The sequence below is a fragment of the Oncorhynchus gorbuscha genome, linkage group LG10, assembly GCF_021184085.1.
Source record: "Oncorhynchus gorbuscha isolate QuinsamMale2020 ecotype Even-year linkage group LG10, OgorEven_v1.0, whole genome shotgun sequence".
NCBI lineage: Eukaryota > Metazoa > Chordata > Actinopteri > Salmoniformes > Salmonidae > Oncorhynchus > Oncorhynchus gorbuscha.
The window spans coordinates 37277791-37301716 of NC_060182.1; the positions used below are offsets into that span (position 1 = coordinate 37277791).

Below are 23926 nucleotides of genomic sequence, written 5' to 3' on the forward strand. Positions count from 1 at the left end.
CCCATTGGGGGGCGAGTTTGGCTTCCAGTAGATTGGTGCGTCTCAGCTGGCGTTTGGTTTGGTTGTGGCTCAGGTGTTCAGTCAATGTTCAGGGGTCAGTACCTCCGTTCTCGGTCCTGTCTCTGGCTCGTTCCTCTCCTCAGCAGACCCTCTGCTCATTACACACACACACAGGGCAGGGCAGGCCACCAGCCACCAGTCAGCTCTGCACCAGGCAAGGAAGGCTGGGTGGTTCTGGCTCTCCCAACCCTCAACTCTCAGGGGCCTCTGGCTCAGCGGTCTGTCCTCTCTTCTCCTCCATCAAGTCCATAGCAGTCTGGCCCTGCCTGCTTACTGATGACCATGACAGAGCTGCAGACTGCATTTGGAAGTTTGGCTGTGTATGGGTGTTCTTATGCATATAGGCTTAATGCAAATGTTCAGCACCACAATACAACTCCGGCCAAGAACCTCAACTCTCTCCAGGGTAGCTGCTGTGTGAATCCAGTTGGAATGAGAAGTGGCCCATGAAAGAAGTAAGGGAAAACAAAAGGCGTTTTGTTTTTGGAGTCGTTAGTTTGGCGTAGTAAACATCACCTCAGCCCTTCCCTTCCTTTACCCTGGGGAAGCTCAGTCAGCATGTCAATGGGCCAACAGCAGCCAGAGAAGCGCTTATTCAGCACAATAGTGCTGTTTATTATTTTTCAACTACACACACACACACACACACACACACACACACACACACACACACACACACACACACACACACACACACACACACACACACACACACACACACACACACACACACACACACACACACACACACACACACACACACACACACACACACGCACGCTGCTCCAGATCTGCAATGTTCCATGTCAGAAAAAAAACACTCCCAGATTCTGCCTGCCAAGCTAGTACCTCCAGCACTACAGCATTAAGCTGCCCAAACCAGTTAGTGGCTGCTACTGCTCTCTCTCGTGTGAGTTTGCTCATGTTTCATCAGACATCAGGACACGCCATTAAAGTGTCCAGTCAAATAGGTCAATGAGGTGGACATAGCACTTCTTTGTGGCACAGAGTAAAGGAACTGAATACATGTTTATTGATATTGAGTGGCAGTAAAGGTCTGTTGATGACTTATTAACAGCAGTGATCCATTGATTGGGCTACACAGGCTGGGGTCAAGGCTGTTGTGTCATATAACCTCTCCACTCCCTGCGGTGTGACTGTGTGTAGGGGTCTACTGACGGACTTCCACAATGGGATCCACCGTAGCCCACTTCGGGGAGGGGGAGGGGGGTTGGTTACCACGGCAACAGGCATAGGGGGCGCCGTGTGCATCCATTATGGAAGTCATGTGTAGTGAGACGGGGCGATGGGGGGCGATGGCCTGGGGGCATGGGGGAGCAGCTGTCCCCCAAGCAAGCCCCCCATTCAAACGGGAGAAACATCTGGAAGGCTAACCCCTGCAGGGGGTCCAATCCATGTTAGCTCCACTAGGCTACTGTCGAGGAGAGACGTGTTGCCTGCAGGGGATCATGCTCTAATACTGTACAATTGACAGGAGAGGCTAGCCCCCGCCCTCTATACAGGAGTTTTTAAACTAAAGCCCTTTCCTATCTAACTTGTCTATGCTTCACTGTTGTGCTCACAGTCACAAGAAGAACAACTCATTTTGGAAGTAAACGGTTGCAGAGAGAATAAACTGCTGTTATAAATGGGTCACCATTTCAGCATCACGCATTGCCGACACATGGGAGAGTAAAAGAAACACGACATTTCAAGAACACTCACTGTCATGCTGCCTCTCAGAGGCACGAGCAAAAAACATAGCTGTACAAAAGCAGAGCTTATCATATTATATTAACAGAGCTGTTTAAAACTGACATCAGCTATAACCGATATTCCCTGTTCATAGTATTCAGGCATGCTCCAGTTGACTGACAGTAGTAAGAGTAAATGCTGTGGCAGAGCGGAAGACGAGCACGTGGTGTCCTTCCTCCCCTGAGCCTTGAGCCCTGCATACTGCGGCCTGAGCCAGCCAACCGGCCTAATCTACAGTACCCATGGCCAGGGGGATGGAGAGAGCAAAGGGAAGGAGAGGGAAAGGAAGTGAGTAGGAGAGGGTGAGAGAAAAGAAGGGAAGATGAGAGAGGGAGGGAGGATTGCGAGAAGGGTGGAGAGAAAAGGAGAGAGGAGAGAGAGAGAGAGAGAGAGAGAGAGAGAGAGAGAGAGAGAGAGAGAGAGAGAGAGAGAGAGAAGGAGAAGGAGAAAGAGAGAGAGAGGAGGAGAGACTTACCATGTGGTAGTTGACTAAGAGAGAGAGAGAGCACTGTTGTAAAACGTGAGAGATTTACTGCTGCTTTCTGCTAATATGGAGCTGTACAGTCACCCTCCGAAAGTCCAAAAGTATTGGCACCCTTGATAAATAAATGAGCAAAAAAGACTGTAGAAAATAAATACTGAGCGATATTGTATGCTCAATAAAATGGGGAAATTATATACTTTTAAACTAATACAATTGCTCAGAGGAGATTTTGTTCAACAAGTAATAAAAAAATCTAAAACAAGATAGTTGTCAAAAGCATTGGCACCCCTAAAGATTATTATAATTGAAATCAAACTAAATGTAATCTGCATAAACATTCTACTTTTTAGAGTGAACCTCATCTTCCTCTGGTACTTTTGCATACTTTTTAGCTAGTACTGTAGTTCTGAAAATGGCTTACTACGTCACTTATGTGTAGATACGGTATCTGTACCACATAATTTCTCTTCTCTCTCTCTCTCTCTCTCTCTCTCCCTCTCCCTCCCTCCCTCTCCCTCTCCCTCTCCCTCTCCCTCTCCTCTCCCTCTCCTCTCCCTCCCCTCCCTCTCCCTCTCCCTCTCCCTCCCTCTCCCTCTCTCTCTCTCTCTCTCTCTTTCTCTTTCTCTTTCTCTCTCTCTCTGCTGTGTGTGCATCTATTAGCTGTAACTCAAATAGCTAGGAGCTATTTATTTATTGGCTGGAACTTGAATTGCTAGGGGGCTGGCCCACGTAGGGGCGGTGTCCAGGCACTCTGATTCACATGCGTATTTGTATTATTATTTTTGTATTATTATTTTTGTATTATTATTTTTGTATTATTATTTTTGTATTATTATTTTTGTATTATTATTTTTGTATTATTATTTTTGTATGATTATTTTTGTATGATTATTTTTGTATTATTATTTTTGTATTATTATTTTTGTATTATTATTTTTGTATTATTATTTTTGTATTATTATTTTCTTTATCAAGGGTGCCAAATCCTTTTTGGAGGTGACTGTATGAGCTAAGAGGCAAGAAGAATCGATGATGTGTTTGTTCATTTTACACTGACTGACTCAAGTCAAGTGTGACCTTCCCAGTCCCACAGGGTCGTGAGAAAGTATGGGAGGATGTTTAGACGATATGGCTAGAGATGAATCGGTACCTGTTTCATTGAGTTGTTCTAATTATGTCACAGCCCTTCACCTTTATACCCCAACATCATTTCACCCTTTCACATGGTCTCCAAGAAATCTAAGGAAGCCGCCACCGTGCACACCAACAGCTGAGGCTTGTATAAACAGTGGTGTGGGCTAGTGGCTAGGGCAGGGACAGCGGTGGGCCACTGTGTAACCCACTCCCTAAGAGCAGGGCAAAGGCAGAGGTCCCATATGCTTTGGGGTGGGGTGGCGGCAGTGACTAGGTGAAGAGTTTTTCGGGGGTGCGACTGTACCACAGCTCTGCTGAACATCTTGTCACTCTGTTATGTCTGAGCTCAATTGTTTCCAGCCAGTGTCTCGCTCTGTCACTTAACATGTTAACACTTCCCCAGAGAACTCCCGAACCCGGGCCTGTTTCAGCTCGAACATGTCTGTGTTCAGATCCAAGAACATCACTGTCAGTCTAAGATGAATGTTACTTTCCCTTCTCTTCCCAAGGACATGGGAAATGTGTGGTACCGTCACGGTGTATGAAGCGGGGGAAAAAATCATTATGATAAACGCAATGTAACTCTTCTCTGTACTGATAAAACCGTTTTGTACATTTTTTTTAATCTTGCAGGGCGAACATTAATGAAGTGGAGACGGAGGTTGTGGAGATTGAAGTGAAACTAGACAAGGTAAGAAACCTTTGTTTTAATAACACTTTATCCTCCTCGGGAAGCCTTTTCAACTAGCCTCTAGATCCTATTGTCACTGTAATATAAGCCATATTATAAACGGGGACATTTGGGTCCCTGATGCTCATTGGCTGAAACAGCATTTGAGCCGTGTGTATATCAGACAATAACCCTGGTATGACCCAGACAAAAAACGTGTTTACTGTTCTATTTATGTTGTTCACCAGTTTATAATAGCAATAAGGCACCTTGGGGGTTTGTGGTATACGGCCAATATACCACGGCTAAGAGCTGTATCCAGGCACTCCGATTCTTGTCGTGCGTAAGAGCAGCCCTTGGCCATATACCACACCTCCTAGGGCCTTATTTCTTAACTAAACCACTGTTGTCCTTCTAACTGTTGGCTTCAAGTGCTCAATGGTTTCATTTTGATAGAAAGCATGTGATATATCCATTACAGCATATTTAGGATTTTGACGCTTACTGTACATCCCATCTACTACTACACCGATAATGGAATGAAATTCCAGGCATATACACTGAGTATACAAAACATTGCTCTTTCCATGACATAGACTGACCAGGTGAATCCAGGTGAAAGCGATGATGGCTTATTGATGTCGCTTGTTGAATCCACTTCAATCCGTGTAGATGAAGGGGAGGAGACAGTGTTAAAGAAGGATTTTTAAGCCTTGAGACAATTGAGACATGGATTGCGTATGTGTGCCCGTTCACAGGGTGAATAGGCAAGACAAAAGACTTCAGTGCCTTTGAACGAGGCATATTAGTAGATGCCAGGTGAACCGGTTTGTGTCAAGAACTGCAACGCTGCTGGGTTTTTCATGCTCAACAGCTTCCCGTGTGTATCGAGAATGGTCCACCATCCAGCCAACTTGATACAACTGTGGGAAGCATTGGAGTCGACATGGGCCAGCATCCCTTTGGAATGATTTCGACACCGCGTAGAGTCCATCCCCCTGACGAATTGAGGCTGTTCTGAGGGCCAAACGGGGGGTGCAACTCAATAGTAGGACCCTAATGTTTGGTATAGTCAGTGTACAGTGCTGTATATTGCAACATTAAAGGATGATGGTGATAGCAGCTACCAATTTACACCAGTTAACCTGCTACACTGGTGTGCCCCGTTTACACACATACACACACACACGCACCCGCACACGAACACACACACCCACCCACCCACACACACACGCATGCACACAAACACACACACACACACACACACACACACACACACACACACACACACACACACACACACACACACACACACACACACACACACACACACACACACACACACACACACACACACACACACACACACACACACACACACACACACACACACTGATTACCTAAGTGGCATGCAGCCTTCCTATCTAGACAACTTGAGTAGGTCAAGTAGGCTAGTTGGGGAGTCCTACTACTGTACATTTACACCTATCAGTATAACACTGTATGCTTGTAATGGGATGGCCTGACTTAAACCACTGAGTACTGGGGGCGATTAAAAAGGAAAGCAACATCTCACACTGTTGACTTGCTTAATGTTTCAGCAGCTCAGGTTTGTGTGGGCTAAACGTGCCGTGGCAGGGCAGGGGGGGATAGGGAAGAGGACCGACAACATTAGAATGCATTAGACTGGCTTTCAAAGCATTGGGTTACCCTCTAACGAGGAAGCCTGGTGCTTTGTGGTAATGCTCATGATGTCACCAGTCCATCTGTTCCGTTTGACCTTGAGTTATGTGAGTGATGTGTCTGCGGTGGTTAGTCTGCTGCTTCGCTCTCCCTTCACTATATCATCACTGTTGGCATAAGCAATGACCGTGAAAAGTGCAGGATGTCTCAGTTTGACATTATGTGAGGGTATATGGCTCTTTGGCTCGTCAGATGTCATGATTTGGGTGTTAATATAATGTACTGTACTGTACAAATAATGGAAACACTTGAGTTTAAAAAAAAGAAAGAGACTGGTCGGCAGGTAGCGTAGTGGTTAAGAGTGTAGGGCCAGTAACCAGCAGGTAGCGTAGTGGTTAAGAGTGTAGGGCCAGTAACCAGCAGGTAGCGTAGTGGTTAAGAGTGTAGGGCCAGTAACCAGCAGGTAGCGTAGTGGTTAAGAGCGTTGGGCCAGTAACCAGCAGGTAGCGTAGTGGTTAAGAGTGTAGGGCCAGTAACCAGCAGGTAGCGTAGTGGTTAAGAGTGTAGGGCCAGTAACCAGCAGGTAGCGTAGTGGTTAAGAGTGTAGGGCCAGTAACCAGCAGGTAGCATAGTGGTTAAGAGTGTAGGGCCAGTAACCAGCAGGTAGCGTAGTGGTTAAGAGTGTAGGGCCAGTAACCAGCAGGTAGCGTAGTGGTTAAGAGAGTTGGGCCAGTAACCAGCAGGTAGCGTAGTGGTTAAGAGTGTAGGGCCAGTAACCAGCAGGTAGCGTAGTGGTTAAGAGTGTAGGGCCAGTAACCAGCAGGTAGCGTAGTGGTTAAGAGTGTAGGGCCAGTAACCAGCAGGTAGCGTAGTGGTTAAGAGTGTAGGGCCAGTAACCAGCAGGTAGCGTAGTGGTTAAGAGAGTTGGGCCAGTAACCAGCAGGTAGCGTACTGGTTAAGAGTGTTGGGCCAGTAACCAGCAGGTAGCGTACTGGTTAAGAGTGTAGGGCCAGTAACCAGCAGGTAGCGTAGTGGTTAAGAGTGTAGGGCCAGTAACCAGCAGGTAGCGTAGTGGTTAAGAGTGTAGGGCCAGTAACCAGCAGGTAGCGTAGTGGTTAAGAGTGTAGGGCCAGTAACCAGCAGGTAGCGTAGTGGTTAAGAGCGTCGGGCCAGTAACCAGCAGGTAGCGTAGTGGTTAAGAGTGTAGGGCCAGTAACCAGCAGGTAGCGTAGTGGTTAAGAGCGTAGGGCCAGTAACCAGCAGGTAGCGTAGTGGTTAAGAGCGTTGGGCCAGTAACCAGCAGGTAGCGTAGTGGTTAAGAGCGTTGGGCCAGTAACCAGCAGGTAGCGTAGTGGTTAAGAGCGATGGGCCAGTAACCAGCAGGTAGCGTAGTGGTTAAGAGCGTTGGGCCAGTAACCAGCAGGTTAGCGTCGTGGTTAAGAGCGTTGGGCCAGTAACCAGCAGGTAGCGTAGTGGTTAAGAGTGTTGGGCCAGTAACCAGCAGGTAGCGTAGTGGTTAAGAGTGTTGGGCCAGTAACCAGCAGGTAGCGTAGTGGTTAAGAGTGTTGGGCCAGTAACCAGCAGGTAGCGTAGTGGTTAAGAGTGTAGGGCCAGTAACCAGCAGGTAGCATAGTGGTTAAGAGTGTTGGGCCAGTAACCAGCAGGTAGCGTAGTGGTTAAGAGCGTTGGGCCAGTAACCAGCAGGTAGCGTAGTGGTTAAGAGCGTTGGGCCAGTAACCGAAAGGTCGCTGGTTTGAATCCCTGAGTCGACTCGGTGAAAAATCTGTCGATGTGCCCTTGAACAAAGAACTTAACCTTAATTTCTCCTGTAAGTCGCTCTGGATAAGAACATCTGCTAAATAACTAAAATGTAAATGAGGGATACAAAGTATATTGAAAGCAGGTGCTGCCACACAGGTATGGTTCCTGAGTAAATTAAGCAATTAAGATCCCATCATGCTTAGGGTCATGTATAAAAATGCTGGGCAGCTTATCATTTTGGCTACCATTTCTATGCTACCATAGGAGGACACTTTCCCCCATCCACAGGGCACGAGGGGTCACTGAATGGTTTGACGAGCATGAAAACGATGTAAACCATAAGCCGTGGCCGTCTCAGTCACCAGATCTCAACCCAATCGAGCACTTATGTGAGATTTTGTAGCGGCGCCTCAGACAGAGTTTTCCACCACCATCAACAAAAAAAACAAGAGATGGAATTTCTCCTGGAAGAATGTTGTCGCAGCCCTCCAATAGAGTTCCAGACACTGGAAGAATGTTGTCGCAGCCCTCCAATAGAGTTCCAGACACTGGACAAATGTTGTCGCAGCCCTCCAATAGAGTTCCAGACACTGGACAAATAGAGTTCCAGACACTCGCAGCCCTCCAATAGAGTTCCAGACACTGGAAGAATGTTGTCGCAGCCCTCCAATAGAGTTCCAGACACTGGAAGAATGTTGTCGCAGCCCTCCAATAGAGTTCCAGACACTGGAAGAATGTTGTCGCAGCCCTCCAATAGAGTTCCAGACACTGGAAGAATGTTGTCGCAGCCCTCCAATAGAGTTCCAGACACTGGAAGAATGTTGTCGCAGCCCTCCAATAGAGTTCCAGACACTGGAAGAATGTTGTCGCAGCCCTCCAATAGAGTTCCAGACACTGGAAGAATGTTGTCGCAGCCCTCCAATAGAGTTCCAGACACTGGAAGAATGTTGTCGCAGCCCTCCAATAGAGTTCCAGACACTGGAAGAATGTTGTCGCAGCCCTCCAATAGAGTTCCAGACACTTGTAGAATCTCTGCCAAGATGCCTTGAAGCGGTTCCGGAGGCTCGTGGTGTCCCAACGCCCTATTAAGACACTTTATGTAGGTGTTTCTTTATTTAGGTTGTTACCTGTATTTAAGCTTACATCTTTTGGTATTAATTGTTGATTTAAAACATACGTGAGAACATGTATGAAGTGTTATGCCCAAGGGTTTTGGTGGTGACTCATACTGTTTGGGTTTGAATTTGACTCACCCATGTTAACTCTCACCAGAAGCCCAAATCCATTAGCGTACTATCACAATACACAGAAGGGCATTACTCTACCCGAACATGAACCCACTGTCAAACCACTAATCCTGGCTCTGCCGCCTTTCCTTATCCCTCAGTAGGGAAACAGGTGGGACTCTCCTCTCAACCGAAAACACTGGCAGCCCATTCCTAGTTCTCTCCCCAGGAATTAGCGTGAGAGGATATGGTCGGCCGGCCCTGAGTTGAGTCTGGCTAGGGGCTGTGAGGAAATGGCCGGTTGCTTGAGAAGGGTGAGAGAGAGAGAGAGAGAGAGAGAGAGAGGGGGGCTGGCCTTGATTCAATGTCTTGCGAATGTAGAAAGAAATGACACACATTGTAGTGAACCATAAATCAGGCTACGTGGCAGTTCAGCTGTCAGAAGGTAAACATTGTGACAGGCCTTTGGTGACTCCTGAGGGTCCAAGTCTTCCACCTCTCTTTAGTCCTGTGAAGTTAGAAATGTGACTTGTCTTCTTGCTCTGTATTTTTCAGCGCGTGGATTGGGAGAGCTCTTTCGGCAGTTAGATTCTGTCCTTTCCAAAAATGTCCATGTTGCAACCCTAGAGTAGATAAATCAGTTTATAGATGAATCTTTGTGGTTGTAACCAAAAAGTCTTTACACTGAAATCCACACTGTTAATTCTCCAGTCGTGGACCGCATCCCCCCCCCTCATTAGTGGCACGTGTGTTAGTTGCATGCTTATTTCATGGGGTAACATAACAAGCCACATGAGAAATGTGCTCCACCACACCACACATTACTATGGGTTATAATTGAGGGGCCAAAAGTAACATGCAGCCGTAGGACACGCGTAGTCGCCAAGTGTGGCGAGCATGTGTTGAAATGCACAAAATGGTTAGGTTGGGAATCTCTGTGTGGGAATAGGATGTGGCTGTTTGCTGTGGAAAGGGGGACGCTGTAGTATGCTACAGGAGCTCTGTCCTTACGGACGTCCTCGAATCGGAGGGGGTACAAAATCAAGTGGCTGTCCTCAGGATTCAACCATAGGTGTCATCTCCGTGACATAATCACAATGGACGGCCCATTCAGGGTTTTTTCATTTCACCAGTTAATTTATAGGCCAGAGAAAGTCCCTCCACTGTGCACAGTATTTAAGATTGGAATCGATTTGTACTGTATGTAGAGAGGTGTATCATTTGCTACTCTGTATGTGTACCCTCATTTCCTCTCCCTACCTCATTCGCTGCACCTCTTTCTCTCTTCTCTCCTCCCCTAGTTGGTGAAGCTATGCAGTGGGATGATCGAGGCAGGGAAGGCCTATGTCAGCGCCAACAAACTCTTTGTGAACGGGATCCGGGACCTGTCCCAACAATGCAAGAAGGATGAGATGATATCGGTGAGGTTCAGTTGGATCCGGAATGTCATATACCACAATGTCTAATGTAAGGTGTAATAAGTTGTCTTCTACGTGTTAGGTTATAGCCTCATAACCTTGTTATACTGTATTATGCACTTATTCACGATTTACTGGATATTAATCATATACAACACAACACACCTAGACTTTCTGCAGGTAGCCTAGCGATTAAGAGCGCTGGGTCAGGAACGGAAAAGTCGCTGGTACGAATCCCCGAGCCAACTAGGTCAAAAAAATCTGCCGATGTGACCTTATGCAAGGCACTTAACCCTCATTTCTCCTGTAAGTCTCTCTGGATAAGAACATCTGCCCAAATGACTCAAATATAAATGTAATAATATCTAAGTGCATCACGTAAAATGTATTCCTACAAAGTACAAACTAGCCTTTTTGTATGTGGTAAAACACGCTTGAATGTCTTGGGGCCGGGCTCTGCGTAGTGCTTAATCTTGGAAGTAGTGCTTTCCTGCTCTCTGACCGCGTGCCTGAGTAAGTCTGTGTGTGAACCTGATTACTCTACGAATGGATTAGTCAGTGTCAGTGGAAGGATCAGGCCTGGAGTGGAGGCTTACGACCGTAGGCATACGTCTTGGTCAGGGTTCCAGGACCAGCGTCCTCCAGAACTTTCTCCATGAGAGCTGAGTTTACGCCAGAAGTAGTAGACTCGTTGCCGCCAACATTAAGTGGTATTAAAGGCCTGCTAGTGCATGGCTCTCCAATTGGTTCACCCTCTTGTCTAATTCTGAGGATCTCGTTAAACGCTGCTCTTATTTGTATTTTCCATTGAAAACATGGAAAAGAGTTAGGCCTGCAATTATGTTTCCATTCTGTCTTAGTCTTGTACAATATGAGTGACAAAATCCATCAGTAAAATTGGAAAATGCTAACTTAATTTGACTATTTGTACAATAGAAATGCAATTATACTTGGCATGGCAGCATTAGCAAAGGGAACAGGATCCTTCTCTGTCTCTAATCTTGTTAAAATGCTGTAATACAATATACTGAAGCTATTGTGGCTTGTTTTCCTTGCAGGAGTGTCTGGAGAAGTGTGGGGAGAGCCTCCAGGAAATAGTCAACTACCACATGGTAAGTCTCTCCTCCTCTCTCTCTCTCTTTCTCCTTCTCCTTCTCTCTCTCTCTCTCTCTCTCTCTCTCTCTCTCTCTCTCTCTCTCTCTCTCTCTCTCTCTCTCTCTCTCTCTCTCTCTCTCTTCTCTCTCTCTCTCTCTCTCTCTCTTTCTCTCTCTTTCTCCTTATCTCTCCCTCTCTCTCCTCCTCTCTCTCTCCTCCTCTCTCTCCCCCTCTCTCTCTCCTCTCTCTCTCTCCCTCTCTCTTTCTCCCTCTCTCTTTCTCTCCCCATCTCTCCTTCTCTCTGTTCCCCAAACTCTACCCACATACTCCAATCCTGATAGAGTACCGAAAGTCCATAGAGACCAGGTGGCACTGAGCACAACGATACAGTATCATAACATCTTGAAATGCTAAATGCAATGGTCTCTTATTCCCTTTGTCTGACCTGTCTTTAAATGATTCAACATGTAGTAACATTTCATTCACAAACCATTCAATGTCTCTCCTTCCTCATTGTTCTCAGTTATGTGATGGCTCTGTCCTGACTCTGTGTGTGGTCGTGTAACTATCACCATCTGCCAATCAGCACACTGCCACAGTAGATCAGAGGGCACGAGAGGGTTGGATACGGCATAGCAGCTGTCTTCGACTCCTTTCGTTGCTTTTGGAACGTGTACAGTCTGGAAAATGTGACAGTGGAGAGATGCAGCCAGATATTTGACGGGAACGCTATGACTGCGTAACGTTTAATGAAAACCGTTTCCCACAGGTTTTACAGTTGAAAAAAACATGTTTCCTTTACTCGGAGAGGTTTTCGCAGACGTTATACCTGTTCAGATGGCGACACGAGAAGCATCAAGGCAGAGTCGCAAATCGCAATAACAACTTTGAATAGAAAAACCACTGCGTCGGCTGTATTTTCTTTGGACGTGTGGAGGCTAAGGGAGCGTCTACACAGACGAGCACAGACTTAGCTCCTGCCTGGAACCAAAAGCCCTGTAATGTATTGCTGTGTTGTTTCACCACCTCCCTCCAAACTCAGACCCCCTGCTCTCTGTAGCTTCTTTGAAGTCCATTAGTCTAAAACCCTGGCGCATGTTTGATGTTTCTGTTAGAGGAGCGTGAACTTCACATTCCTTCTGAGGCCAGGAAAAGGGCCACGATAGCAAATCACCATAGCCTTTTCTATCAGGAGACTATATCTAGGGAGAAAGAGCAGCGCTATAAATGGGATGTTGATGGGTGAGGTCACTGAGCCCGGGGTGAATGAAGAGTGTAGGAGCTACAGGGATGACCCCGTCTGACCCTGCTTTCATCATGCAGGCCTTGGTGCAATGTGATTCAGAGAAGCCAGCAAGACCTGAATTGGTCAGAGGATCAGTGAAGTGATGAGGAAAATTGATTCAGTTCATCACAGTGCTTGTCCAGGGCTACAGCAAAAACATGTTTACTGTTGGCGGGTACTCGAGGACTGGAGTTGGGAAACACTGGTTTACTGTATGTACATCATTCATATCTTCACTCTTGGCCTTGTGTAACTAGTAAAGCCAGTGGTATTACTGTCTGTCTGGTAGATACGTGGGGGGTTGCTGCCCTTCACCTGAGAGAGAGTGTTGGACAGTCTGATGAACACCCAGCTGGGAGCACCCTTCTCCCTCTTGTCTCCCCTCGCTCCATCCACTCTTAGTCTCTTCTCCACTCCCTGCTCTCCTCCCCTCTCAATCTCCCCGCTCTGCTCCCTCTAGCCCACATTAGCATTACTGCACTCTTAGAAAAAAGTGTTCCAAAATAGGGTTCTCCTATGGGGACAGCCAAATAATTGTTTTAGGTTCTGGAGAGCACATTTTGTTCTAAGATTGTGGGTCTCTGTCATGCTTTGTGTTGCTTTGATGTCTTGAGTGAGGAGGAGCAGACCAAGGACACAGACAGGATTGATAGTGATACAGTATGTATGCCATGAAAGGAATCAGAGGGAATCTCTCTTTGGTCTCTAACATTATCTGACATGTGTAACCTTTTGACCAAATTCACATAGAAATGTGAGTTACAGAGCTGTCATTCACATTAAAAGCAAGTTTAAGAGGCAGTAGATCTGTTCTAATACTGAACACAAATATAAATGCAACATGTGAAGTGTTGGTCACATGTTTCATGAGCTGAAATGAAAGATCCCTGAAATGTTCCATACGCACATAAAGCTTCTTTCTTTCAAATGATGTGCACACGTTTGTTTACATCCCTGTGATCATTTCTCCTTTGTCAAAATAATCTATCCAGTGATAGGTGTGGCATGTCAAGAAGCTGATTAAACAGCAGGATCATTACACAGGTGCACCTTGTGCTGGTGGCAATCAAAGGCCACTCTAAAATGTGCAGTTTTATCAGAAAACAATGTCTCTAGTGTTGAGGGAGCATGCAGTTGGCATGCGGACTGCAGGAATGTCCAACAGAGCTGTTGCCAGAGAATTGAATGTTAATTCATCTTATCATAAGCCACCTCCAACATCGTTTTAGAGAATTTGGCAGTACGTCCAACTGGCAGTATGTCCGACTGGCCTCACAACCACAGTACGTCCAACTGGCCTCACAACCACAGTACGTCCAACTGGCCTCACAACCACAGTACGTCCAACTGGCCTCACAACCACAGTACGTCCAACTGGCCTCACAACCACAGTACGTCTAACTGGCCTCACAACCACAGTACGTCCAACTGGCCTCACAACCACAGTACGTCCAACTGGCCTCACAACCACAGTACGTCCAACTGGCCTCACAACCACAGTACGTCCAACTGGCCTCACAACCACAGTACGTCCAACTGGCCTCACAACCACAGTACGTCCAACTGGCCTCACAACCACAGTACGTCCAACTGGCCACACAACCACAGTACGTCCAACTGGTCTCACAACCACAGTACGTCCAGCTGGCCTCACAACCACAGTACGTCCAACTGGCCTCACAACCACAGTACGTCCAACTGGCCTCACAACCACAGTACGTCCAGCTGGCCTCACAACCACGTGTATCCACGCCAGCTCAGGACCTCCACGTCCGGCTTCTTTACCTGTGTGATTGTCTGACATCAAATCAAATCAAATTGTATTTGTCACATACACATGGTTAGCAGATGTTAATGCGAGTGTAGCGAAATGCTTGTGCTTCTAGTTCCGACAATGCAGTAATAACCAACAAGTAATCTAACTAAGAATTCCAAAACTACTGTCTTATGCACAGTGTAAGGGGCTAAAGAATATGTACATAAGGATATATGAATGAGTGATGGTACAGAGCAGTATAGGCAAGATACAGTAGATGGTATTGAGTACTGTATATACATATGAGATGAGTATGTAAACAAAGTGGCATAGTTAATGATACATGTATTACATAAGGATGCAGTCGATGATATAGAGTACAGTATATACGTATGCATATGAGATGAATAATGTAGGGTAAGTAACATTATATAAGGTAGCATTGTTGCTAGTGGCTAGTGATATATTTACATCATTTCCATCAATTCCCATTATTAAAGTGGCTGGAGTTGAGTCAGTGTCAGTGTCAGTGTGTTGGCAGCAGCCACAGCCAGGTGACTGTTTAACAGTCTGATGGCCTTGAGATAGAAGCTGTTTTTCAGTCTCTCGGTCCCAGCTTTGTGCAGACCTCACTACCCTCTGGAGAGCCTTGCGGTTGTGGGCGGAGCAGTTGCCGTACCAGGCGGTGATACAGCCCGCCAGGATGCTCTCGATTGTGCATCTGTAGAAGTTTGTGAGTGCTTTTGGTGACAAGCCAAATTTCTTCAGCCTCCTGAGGTTGAAGAGGCGCTGCTGCGCCTTCTTCACGATGCTGTCTGTGTGAGTGGACCAATTCAGTTTGTCTGTGATGTGTATGCCGAGGAACTTAAAACTTGCTACCCTCTCCACTACTGTTCCATCGATGTGGATAGGGGGGTGTTTCCTCTGCTGTTTCCTGAAGTCCACAATCATCTCCTTAGTTTTGTTGACGTTGAGTGTGAGGTTATTTTCCTGACACCACACTCCGAGGGCCCTCACCTCCTCCCTGTAGGCCGTCTCGTCGTTGTTGGTAATCAAGCCTACCACTGTTGTGTCGTCCGCAAACTTGATGATTGAGTTGGAGGCGTGTGTGGCTACGCAGTCGTGGGTGAACAGGGAGTACAGGAGAGGGCTCAGAACGCACCCTTGTGGGGCCCCAGTGTTGAGGATCAGCAGGGTGGAGATGTTATTGCCTACCCTCACCGCCTGGGGGCGGCCCGTCAGGGAGTCCAGTACCCAGTTGCACAGGGCGGGGTCGAGACCCAGGGTCTCGAGCTTGATGACGAGCTTGGAGGGTACTATGGTGTTGAATGCCGAGCTGTAGTCGATGAACAGCATTCTCACATAGGTATTCCTCTTGTCCAGATGGGTTAGGGCAGTGTGCAGTGTGGTTGAGATTGCATCGTCTGTGGACCTATTTGGGCGGTAAGCAAATTGGAGTGGGTCTCGGGTGTCTAGGGTGTCTAGGGTGTCAGGTAGGGTGGAGGTGATATGGTCCTTGACTAGTCTCTCAAAGCACTTCATGATGACGGAAGTGTCTAGTCTCTCCCCCAGTCTCTCCCCTAGTCTCTCCCCCAGTCTCTCCCCTAGTCTCTCCCCCAGTCTCTCCCCTAGTCTCTCCCTAGTCTCTCCCCCAGCCACCCAGACAGCTGATGAAACAGAGGAGTATTTCTGTCTGTAATAAAGCCCTTTTGTGAGAAAAACAAACTCATTCTGATTGGCTGGCCATCTCTGTCGGCGCCGGCGTTGTGTCTCTCCCCTAGTCTCTCCCCTTGTCTCTCCCCCAGTCTCTCCCCTTGTCTCTCCCCCAGTCTCTCCCCTAGTCTCTCTCTAGTCTCTCCCCCAGCCACCCAGACAGCTGATGAAACGGAGGAGTATTTCTGTCTGTAATAAAGCCCTTTTGTGAGAAAAAAAACTCATTCTGATTGGCTGGGCCTTGCTCCCAAGTGGGTGGGCCTATGCCCTCTCAGGCCCACCTATGGCTGTGCCCCTGCCCAGCCATGTGAAATCCATAGATTAGAGCCTAATTTATTTATTTCTACTGACTGATTTCCTTCAATGAACTGTAGCTCAGTAAAATGGTAAAAACTGTTGCATTTATATTCTTGTTCAGTATATGTGCTCTATTTCTATGCTTCCTTGTTCTTAAGTTTTTGTTTTTTTGCGTCCTTTCAGTTTTGTACACCAGGTTCAAACAGCTGAAAATACTATATTTTTGGTTATTGAATATATATTTCACAGCGGTTTAGAAGGTACAATGATTCTTTGCTTGTTTTGTCACATAAACGGAAGTTAGGTGAACTATTAGAATTTTAGCATCCGGGACATTTCTGCATAAAGCACCTTTCACATAATGATCTTTACACAGATCACCAGTCAAAGTAGCCATGTCCCCTTTCTGATCTGACGATAAGGGCTTTGCAGTTTTTATCAACTGAAGCACCATTGTAAAACTACTGTAGGTGTTCATCTTTTAGCTACATCTTTTGTTTCTTATCGACAAAGGGGCAACATTTTGAAGTGGCCTTGAGTCTCCATTTGTCCATTCAGTAGTGTTGCAAGAGATTAATGAATAAGAAATGATGAGGGGTACATCTGTAGTTTATGACATGCCCCTATGAAGTGCGTGTGTGTGTGTGTGTGTGTGTGTGTGTGTGTGTGTGTGTGTGTGTGTGTGTGTGTGTGTGTGTGTGTGTGTGTGTGTGTGTGTGTGTGTGTGTGTGTGTGTGTGTGTGTGTGTGTGTGTGTGTGTGTGTGTGTGTGTGTGTGTGTGTGTGTGTGTGTGTGTGTGTGTGCACGTGTGTGTGTGTCTGTGTGGAGCGGCATGGCAGCTGCCACTGTGGGCACTTCTCCAGACTACTAAAAGACCCATACAAATGGGACCATTGAGTGCCAACTGCCCCGGTCACAGCCAACCCCTAGTGCCCTCATAACCCATATTCATAACCCATATTCACAGTCCTATGCATGTGGGTAGACAGACACATACACTTGAAGGAGGCACACATGTCTAAAGGGAGCGCCCTGGCACTCTTCTCTCTCCACTTCCTGCTAATTCAGTTACTATGCCAGACCAGGCCAGCCACCACAACAGAACAAACAAGCTATGTTTGCTTGGAAGTAAGACACAAGCCAGCCAAGTATAGCTCCCTTCTGAGCTCAGAAACTAGGCCTGTTTGTTCTTCTCTGGGGGATTCACAATATATTTCTCTGTCTTCTAGAACAACACATCATCAAGGAAAACTGGGCCAATTGTTAAATAGTCACTGTTTCATTCAAGCGTGACAGTACATTTGAGTTTTTGATGAATTATTGATGTACTTTTGTCTCTCTTAACATCCATGATTTTAGAAATGGGGTAATGGTAGCGATGTGGGTGAGGAAAGGGAGAGACTGGGTGAGTGACTGGGGGAGAGACTAGGGGAGAGACTAGGAGAGAGACTATGGGAGAGACTGGGAGAGAGACTAGGGGAGAGACTAGGGGAGAGACTGGGGGAGAGACTAGGGGAGAGACTAGGGGAGAGATTAGGGAGAGACTAGGGGAGAGACTGGGGGAGAGACTAGGGGAGAGACTAGGGGAGAGACTGGGGAGAGACTAGGGGAGAGACTAGGGGAGAGACTGGGGGAGAGACTAGAGGAGAGACTGGGGGAGAGACTAGGGGAGAGACTAGAGGAGAGACTGGGGGAGAGACTAGGGGAGAGACTTGGGGAGAGACTGGGGGAGAGACTAGGGGAAGAGACTAGGGGAAGAGACTATAGGGGAGAGACTGGGTGAGTGACGAGGGGAGAGACTGGGGGAGAGACTAGGGGAGAGACTGGGGGAGAGACTAAGGGAGAGACTGGGGAGAGACTGGGGGAGACTAGGGGAGAGACTGGGGGAGAGACTAGAGGAGAGACTGGGGGAGAGACTAGGGGAGAGACTTGGGGAGAGACTGGTGGAGAGACTAGGGGAAGAGACTAGGGAAGAGACTATAGGGGAGAGACTGGGTGAGTGACGAGGGGAGAGACTGGGGGAGAGACTAGGGGAGAGACTGGGGGAGAGACTAAGGGAGAGACTGGGGAGAGACTGGGGGAGACTAGGGGAGAGACTGGGGAGAGACTAGGGGAGAGACTGGGGGAGAGACTAGGTGAGAGCCTGGGCGAGAGACTGGGGGAGAGACTAGGGGAGAGACTAGGGGAGAGACTGGGGGAGAGACTAGTGGAGAGACTGGGAAGAGACTAGGGGAGAGACCAGGAGGGAGACTAGGGGAGAGACTGGGGGAGAGACTAGGGGGAGACTAGGGGAGAGACTGGGTGAGAGACTGGGGAGAGACTAGGGGAGAGACTGGGGGAGAGACTAGGGGAGAGACTAGGGGAGAGCCTGGGTGAGAGACTAGGGGAGAGACTGGGGGAGAGACTAGGGGAGAGACTAGGGGAGAGACTAGGGGAGAGACTGGGGGAGAGACTAGGGGAGAGACTGGGGGAGAGACTAGCGGAGAGACTGGGGAGAGACTAGGGGAGAGACTAGGAGGGAGACTAGGGGAGAGACTGGGTGAGAGACTGGGGGAGAGACTGGGGGAGAGACTAGGGGAGAGACTAGGGGAGAGACTAGGGGAGAGCCTGGGTGAGAGACTAGGGGAGAGACTGGGGGAGAGACTAGGGGGAGACTGGGGGAGAGACTAGGGAGAGACTAGGGGAGAGACTGGGGGAGAGACTAGGGGAGAGACTGGGGGAGAGACTAGCGGAGAGACTAGGAGGGAGACTAGGGGAGAGACTGGGGGAGAGACTAGGGGAGAGACTGGGGGAGAGACTGGGAGAGAGACTGGGTGAGAGACTGGGTGAGAGACTGGGGGAGAGACTGGGGCAGAGACTAGGAGGGAGACTAGGGGAGAGACTAGGGGAGACTAGGGGAGAGACTGGGTGAGAGACGGGTGGGCGAGACTAGGTGAGAGACTGGGGGAGAGACTAGGAGGGAGACTAGGGGAGAGACTAGGGGAGAGGCTGGGGGAGAGACTAGGGAAGAGACTGGGGGAGAGACTAGGGGAGAGACTTGGGGAGAGACTGGGGGAGAGACTAGGGAAGAGACTAGGGAAGAGACTAGGGAGAGACTGGGTGAGTGACGAGGGGAGAGACTAGGGGAGAGACTGGGGGAGAGACTAAGGGAGAGACTGGGGAGAGACTGGGGGAGACTAGGGGAGAGACTGGGGGAGAGACTGGGGGAGAGCCTGGGCGAGAGACTAGGGGAGAGACTAGGGGAGAGACTGGGGGAGAGACTGGGGGAGAGACTAGTGGAGAGACTGGGGAGAGACTAGGGGAGAGACTAGGAGAGAGACTAGGGGAGAGACTGGGGGAGAGACTAGGGGGAGACTAGGGGAGAGACTAGGAGGGAGACTAGGGGAGAGACTAGGGGGAGACTAGGGGAGAGACTGGGGGAGAGACTAGCGGAGAGACTGGGGAGAGACTAGGGGAGAGACTGGGGGAGAGACTAAGGGAGAGACTGGGGAGAGACTGGGGGAGACTAGGGGAGAGACTGGGGAGAGACTGGGGGAGACTAGGGGAGAGACTGGGGGAGAGACTAGGGAAGAGACTAGGGGAGAGACTGGGGGAGAGACTAGGGGAGAGCCTGGGCGAGAGACTAGGGGAGAGACTAGGGGAGAGACTAGGGGAGAGACTGGGGGAGAGACTAGCGGAGAGACTGGGGAGAGACTAGGGGAGAGACTGGGGGAGAGACTAGGGGAAAGACTGGGGGAGAGACTAGGGGAGAGATTGAGGGAGAGACTAGGGGAGAGACTGGGGGAGAGACTAGGGGAGAGACTAGGGGAGAGACTAGGAGGGAGACTAGGGGAGAGATTGGGGAGAGACTACGGGAGAGACTACGGGAGAGACTAGGGGAGAGACTAGGGGAGAGGCTAGGGGAGAGACTAGGGGAGAGACTGGGGGAGAGACTGGGGGAGAGACTAGGGGAGAGACTGGGGGAGAGACTGGGGGAGAGACTAGCGGAGAGACTGGGGAGAGACTAGGAGGGAGACTAGGGGAGAGACTGGGGGAGAGACTTGGGGAGAGACTAGGGGAGGGACTGGGGGAGAGACTAGGGGAGAGACTAGGGAGAGATTGGGGAGAGACTAGGGGAGAGACTAGGGGAGAGACTGGGGGAGAGAATAGGGGAGAGACTAGGGGAGAGACTGGGGGAGAGACTAGGGGAAAGACTGGGGGAGAGACTATGGTAGAGACCTGGGGAGAGACTAGGGGAGAGACTGGGGGAGAGACTAGGGGAGAGAATGGGGGAGAGACTAGGGGAGAGACTGGGGGAGAGACTAGGGGAGAGACTTGGGGAGAGACTGGGGAGAGACTAGGGGAAGAGACTAGGGGAGAGACTGGGTGAGTGACGAGGGGAGAGACTGGGGGAGAGACTAGGGGAGAGACTGGGGGAGAGACTAAGGGAGAGACTGGGGAGAGACTGGGGGAGACTAGGGGAGAGACTGGGGGATAGACTAGGGGAGAGACTGTGGGAGAGACTAGGGGAGAGCCTGGGCGAGAGACTGGGGGAGAGACTAGGGGGAGAGACTGGGGGAGAGACTAGCGGAGAGACTGGGGAGAGACTAGGGAGAGACTAGGAGGGAGACTGGGGGAGAGACTAGGGGAGAGACTGGGGGAGAGACTAGGGGGAGACTAGGGAGAGACTAGGGGAGAGACTAGGGGGAGACTAGGGGAGAGACTGGGTGAGAGACTGGGGGAGAGACTGGGGGAGAGACTAGGGGAGAGACTGGGTGAGAGACTAGAGGAGAGATTGGGGGAGAGACTAGGGGAGAGACTATGGGAGAGACTATGGGGAGAGACTGGGGAGAGACTAGGGGAGAGACTAGGAGGGAGACTAGGGGAGAGATTGGGGAGAGACTAGGGGAGAGACTGGGGGAGAGACTAGGGGAGAGCCTGGGTGAGAGACTGGGGGAGAGACTGGGGGAGAGACTACGGGAGAGACTAGGGGAGAGGCTAGGGGAGAGACTGGGGGAGAGACTAGGGGAGAGACTGGGGGAGAGACTGGGGGAGAGATTAGGGGAGAGACTAGGGGAGAGACTGGGGGAGAGACTAGGGGAGAGACTAGGGGAGAGACTTGGGGAGAGACTGGGGGAGAGACTAGGGGAAGAGACTAGGGGAAGAGACTAGGGAGAGACTGGGGGAGAGACTGGGGGAGAGACTAGGGGAGAGACTAGGGAGAGGCTAGGGGAGAGACTGGGGAGAGACTAGGGGAGAGGCTGGGGGAGAGACTAGGGAGAGACTAGGAGTGAGACTAGGGGAGAGGCTAGGGGAGAGACTGGGGGAGAGACTAGGAGGGAGACTGGGGGAGAGGCTAGGGGAGAGACTGGGGCAGAGACTAGGGGAGAGACTAGGGGAGAGACTAGGGGAGAGACTAGGAGGGAGACTAGGGGAGAGACTGGGGGAGAGACAAGGGGAGAGCCTGGGTGAGAGACTGGGGGAGAGACTAGGGGAGAGACTAGGGGAGAGACTAGGGGAGAGACTAGGGGAGAGCCTGGGTGAGAGACTGGGGGATGAGGGGGCTTATTGCCAAGTCTTAATGTAATAAAACAGTTACTGAACACTATTTATTTACACACAATCCCTGGATTATCAGCGGGGGTTACAGCAACGTGACCATCCAGAGCTTTGGGGCTGGAAGCTGTAGACAAAGCATGAGGATGGGATGGGCAGGATTCCCATTCCAATCCCAGTTAGGATCAGCCAGTAGGGATTCTCTGGATACTGGTCCAGGGGAGTGGGATTGGATTGGACTGGATTCTCTACATTAGTAGAATTCTGAAGTGGGATGCCAAAGTTCTGGTTTCTTGGCCATGCTAACTGATTGAGAGAACAGAGTGGGTATCTAGCATTCCACTAAGAGCATTCCAGTAACCCTTCCATGCAGAGAGTTAGTGCTTAAGGTTAGCCTATAGATGGTGGTGAAGAGGCCAATGGACCGCAGACCGTTGGGGATAGAAGAGGGACGCCGGATAGGCCCACGTTCAACAAATCTGATCGAACCAAGTGGATATTTGTCCACTCCGTCATGATTGCCGTATAATAAGAGGCCCACATTGTGGGTTACTAAAGTCAGAAGTTGATATATTTGGCTGTTTTCACTGGATAACATTTAGAAGTTGTCCTTTATCAGGTTTAGAAGAATTAACTGCTAAATGCTAACTCCCATTCGTATAAGCTGGTAGCATAGCTAGCATAGAGAAATCTGTGGCGGTAGTCAAAGTCTTTTTTAACTGTAATGCAGTGGATTGGTGATGATGACATGAACATGTGTTGGGGTTGACATCCATACAGCATTATACTCTGATTTTAACCTCAACAGAGTGTGAAATACACATGTAAACAGCCTAAATGTAAGCTAATGTTGTCTCTCTCTCTGTCTCCCTGTGGGGAAATGAGGAGATTCGGGATCTTTTCCCCACGGCATCATTCCCCCACTCGTTTCCATGGCATTTTATATAATTTTGGTTGAGTACCATTGACCTCTTTACCACATCTATACAGCATTTCACTACAAAATAGATAAAGCTATCTACTATAAGTACAGTAGGGATCGGATTGCTTGGTGCTGAGTGGATTGGTGATATCTAATCTTTTGATTGCATCAAATATCCCCCTGTCCCAACATGTGCAGTTGTGATCCCACCCTCATTCTGGAGGTCTACTCTCAGGACATAGAGGATATGTGTTTCACATTTCCCTGTTCTTCTAGTTTATAGAAACTATCCACAACCCCTTGTTTCTGTCTTTGGAGATGGATCAGTGAACCAGCAGGCAGCCTCTCTCTCTCTCTCTCTCTCTCTCTCTCTCTCTCTCTCTCTCTCTCTCTCTCTCTCTCTCTCTCTCTCTGTCTCTGCAAACAGGGAGCACCTGTGGCATCGTGTCCTAATTAAGGCAATGTATCTCCAGCCGCTCTGCCTCCACACACACACAGGCTACTGTCACCACAAAGCAGCTCAGGAATGTCACAGGCTGCACAAAACACAAACCGCCAGGCTGGGCTGGGCTGGACTGGGTTGGACTGGGCTGGGCTGGGCTGGGCTGGGCTGGACTATACTGGGCTGGACTGGACTGAACTGTACTGGGCTGGGTTGGACTGAACTGTACTGGGCTGGACTGAACTGTACTGGGCTGGGCTGGGCTGGACTAGGCTGGGCCCAGGAAACCCCTCAGCACATTTCTGTCTCCATAACACACACATGGAGCTGTAGGGATCTTAACTACTAACCTATGTAGAACACGTTATCCACCTCAAACCTTCCCCAACTACACGCCAACATGTCAGACGTACGCCCCATCAGAGTGTCCAATCTGACACGCCCACCTTACTTACACAGTGGTGTTTGTTGCCAGGCCCTGTTGATTGCATTTTTGCTTGTCCGTGTGTCTGAAATGTCACACAAGATTTTCAATTACCACTTGTTGTGTTGTGGCTTATGAACTTGGATCGGGCAAAGCAAATCAATCGACCGCACACAGCGAGAGGCGAAGAGACCGAGAGAAAGAGAGCGAAAGACGTTGCTGTTTAGTGTGTTTTCCTCTCTGCTTTGCCAAGCTCTGCTGATTTA

The 23926-nt window shown here is 49.1% G+C and overlaps 1 protein-coding gene across 3 annotated transcripts in view; it reads left to right on the forward strand.

Annotated features, from left to right (window-relative positions):
- acap3a (ArfGAP with coiled-coil, ankyrin repeat and PH domains 3a) overlaps positions 1-23926 on the forward strand; it is a 79574-nt gene that overhangs the window by 29795 nt on the left and 25853 nt on the right. For all 3 annotated transcript variants that reach the window (XM_046365892.1, XM_046365891.1, XM_046365893.1), the window contains exons 2-4: positions 4067-4124; positions 10075-10194; positions 11250-11303. In XM_046365892.1, the coding sequence (XP_046221848.1) occupies positions 4067-4124; positions 10075-10194; positions 11250-11303 (232 nt within the window). The remainder of the gene's footprint in view (positions 1-4066; positions 4125-10074; positions 10195-11249; positions 11304-23926) is intronic.